Below are 2401 nucleotides of genomic sequence, written 5' to 3' on the forward strand. Positions count from 1 at the left end.
ATGGCTCGTGTGTATGTTGGTAATCTGGATCCAAGGGTTAATGAACGGGACATCGAGGATGAGTTCCGTCCATTTGGTGTTATTCGCAAGTAAGATTATTATTATTATTATTATTACTATTCAATTTCTAAAGTTTAAGTTTTGTTGCCTGTTAGTGTCAAAAGCTTCTTGTGAGTAACCGAGCCAAACAAGTCCTTGCTTATGTTTGCCCGTTAAACTTTTATGTTCGTTCGTTAAGAAAATGCATTGTTTATTTGTTTTGGCTAACTAAGAATGCTCAGTGTCAACGATTCGGTCCGGCTACCAAGTTTGTGCTGGTGGTTCTTTTACATTTAAATTCATATGTTAATTTGCATATAATGTAATCACATAATACTCATGTATATTTTTGTTTTGTAGTTAGCATTATAAGATTAGCAGAAAAGGTGCTAAAAACATTAGAACCTTTAATGAACAAACATAAACAAGCAAATAAACATTCATGGACGTAAGCGAATACATTATCGAACGTCCACGAATACAGCTGAACGGGCATAGCCTCTGTCCGTGTTCGTTCATTTAGATGATCGAATGAAACTTCTTGGTTATGTTCGTTCATTTATTATACGAAGGAACATAAACGAACTTTTTGCTGAATTGTCCACCAACAGTTCTCTGAATGTTCTGTTCATTTACAGCCCTATTTGTGAGGTTAATATTCCAGTTTTTTGAGGTTATGCAAACTAATGCAGTTCTATGTAGTTTCTGTCTCTTCTAAACTATAAATTATCTCTTAGATTCTTCTGTTTATGTGATGTGATGTGATGTGTAGCGTGTGGGTTGCAAGGCGTCCACCTGGCTATGGTTTTGTTGATTTTGATGACAAACGAGATGCTCAGGATGCCATCCGTGAACTTGATGGTATTATTATTATTATTATTATTACAATTCTTATTTTCTGAGTTCTCATCTATTAATAAATGAGCCAGGTAAGAACGGATGGAGAGTGGAAATGTCTCACAACTCTAGAGGAGGGGGTGGCGGCGGCGGTGGAGGGCGTGGCGGAGGTCATGGTCGCTCTGGCGGTTCTGATTTGAAATGCTACCAGTGTGGTGATGTTGGCCACTTTGCTCGTGAGTGCCGTGGCGGCGGTAGACGCCGCAGCCGGAGCCGGAGCCGGAGCCGGAGCCCTGCCAGGTACCGACGGAGCCCTAGCTATGGTCGGAGGTGAGATTCATGATAATATTTTATTTTGTTACTTTAATTGCAAATCAATGTTTATTGACTCAAAGATATGAAAATAACTTTTTTTTGTGGGAGGTAGGAGCTACAGTCCTCGTGGACGATCACCGCCACGCCGTAGCGTGTCACCACCTCGCAGGAGCAACTACAGCAGGTCACCTCCGCCTCGTGGACGTGACGAGTTGCCATATACAAACGGGTAAGTTGTTTTCTTACATACAATGACTAAAAGTTGAAAGCCTAGTCTTAAGCTATGTTGTCAAAAGCCCTTCCGGTGCAAGCCTAGGCCCTCAAGCGAGGCGCAGCGCAGGGAAAGCGCCTTTCTGCCATCCAAACAATCTGGTGACATTCGGACAAGATTCTGGTCAGGTTCCCGCCAAATCCTGAGAATTTCTGCAAAATTTTGCAAATTTCGGGTAACTGGTATGAGACATCAAAAAATGGCCCGGAACCAGCCTAAACAAGCCTAAAACATGTTTAAAATCCTAAAAAATGGTATATTTATGCTACATGCGTTGTTTATCTTGCACCCTCACTTTTTAAGCGCCTTGAGTGCGCTTTGCGCCTTTGGGCTTTGACAACTTGGTTTAAAGTAGATCATGATTATGAAATAATGATATAAATACAGTTTTTGCCATTTGCAAAATAATGCCTCTGTTATGGTAATGCCATTTTGGTAAATATCTGGTTGCTTTATGTTTTCAGCAACGGGGTTAGGGACAGGCGTCTTAGCAGTAGCTGATCATTATGGAAATCAACTTTTCAAGAATCCTAGAATTTGTTATATGTGTTAAGACTTGTTTTCAATTTAATCTGCATTAATTTGAGTAAGGTTTTTAAACTTTTAAAACTAAACCAAGTTTATTTATTTGCATCTCTTAAGTCAAGTCTAGTTTTATTATCATGATGTGAATGCTACTTCGCGTGTTAACAATGCTAAAGCTATTAGCTTATTTTCACTTTCTAGTGATTCGATATCAGTTTAGGATCGGATTTTTGGTAATGAGAATCAAAACAAGTCATTTTATAAACATGAGATCATAAACTGAACCTACAAACCGGTGGATGCTGAGTAATTGGAAGCTGCAAGTCCTAACCGGTTAACCGACTTGTAACTGATATTAACTGTAGGTTAGGAACCGGTTAACTGAATATATATGTTAATAAGGCTAGCATTAAA

The 2401-nt window shown here is 39.3% G+C and overlaps 1 protein-coding gene across 1 annotated transcript; it reads left to right on the forward strand.

Moving 5' to 3' along the window:
* LOC143609324 (serine/arginine-rich splicing factor RSZ22A-like) lies at window positions 1–2025 on the forward strand. The gene is made up of 5 exons (XM_077084106.1): window positions 1–89; window positions 812–900; window positions 969–1206; window positions 1304–1420; window positions 1927–2025. Exons 1-5 carry the CDS (start codon window positions 1–3, stop codon window positions 1961–1963), a joined length of 570 nt encoding a protein of 189 aa, XP_076940221.1. The 3' UTR covers window positions 1964–2025.
* Window positions 2026–2401: the final 376 nt, after the last annotated feature.

The sequence above is a fragment of the Bidens hawaiensis genome, unplaced genomic scaffold, assembly GCF_021521415.1.
Source record: "Bidens hawaiensis isolate Kalapana, Puna unplaced genomic scaffold, B.hawaiensis_p1.1 tig00419544_1, whole genome shotgun sequence".
NCBI classification, from domain to species: Eukaryota; Viridiplantae; Streptophyta; class Magnoliopsida; order Asterales; family Asteraceae; genus Bidens; species Bidens hawaiensis.

Excerpts from the sequence above, each read along its gene's own strand:
- LOC143609324 (XM_077084106.1), top strand. The coding sequence starts at position 1 with ATGGCTCGTGTGTATGTTGGTAATCTGGATCCAAGGGTTAATGAACGG. Across the intron at positions 90-811 it reads CCATTTGGTGTTATTCGCAA|CGTGTGGGTTGCAAGGCGTC; the intron begins GTAAGATTATTA and ends TGTGATGTGTAG. Across the intron at positions 1,207-1,303 it reads AGCCCTAGCTATGGTCGGAG|GAGCTACAGTCCTCGTGGAC; the intron begins GTGAGATTCATG and ends TGTGGGAGGTAG.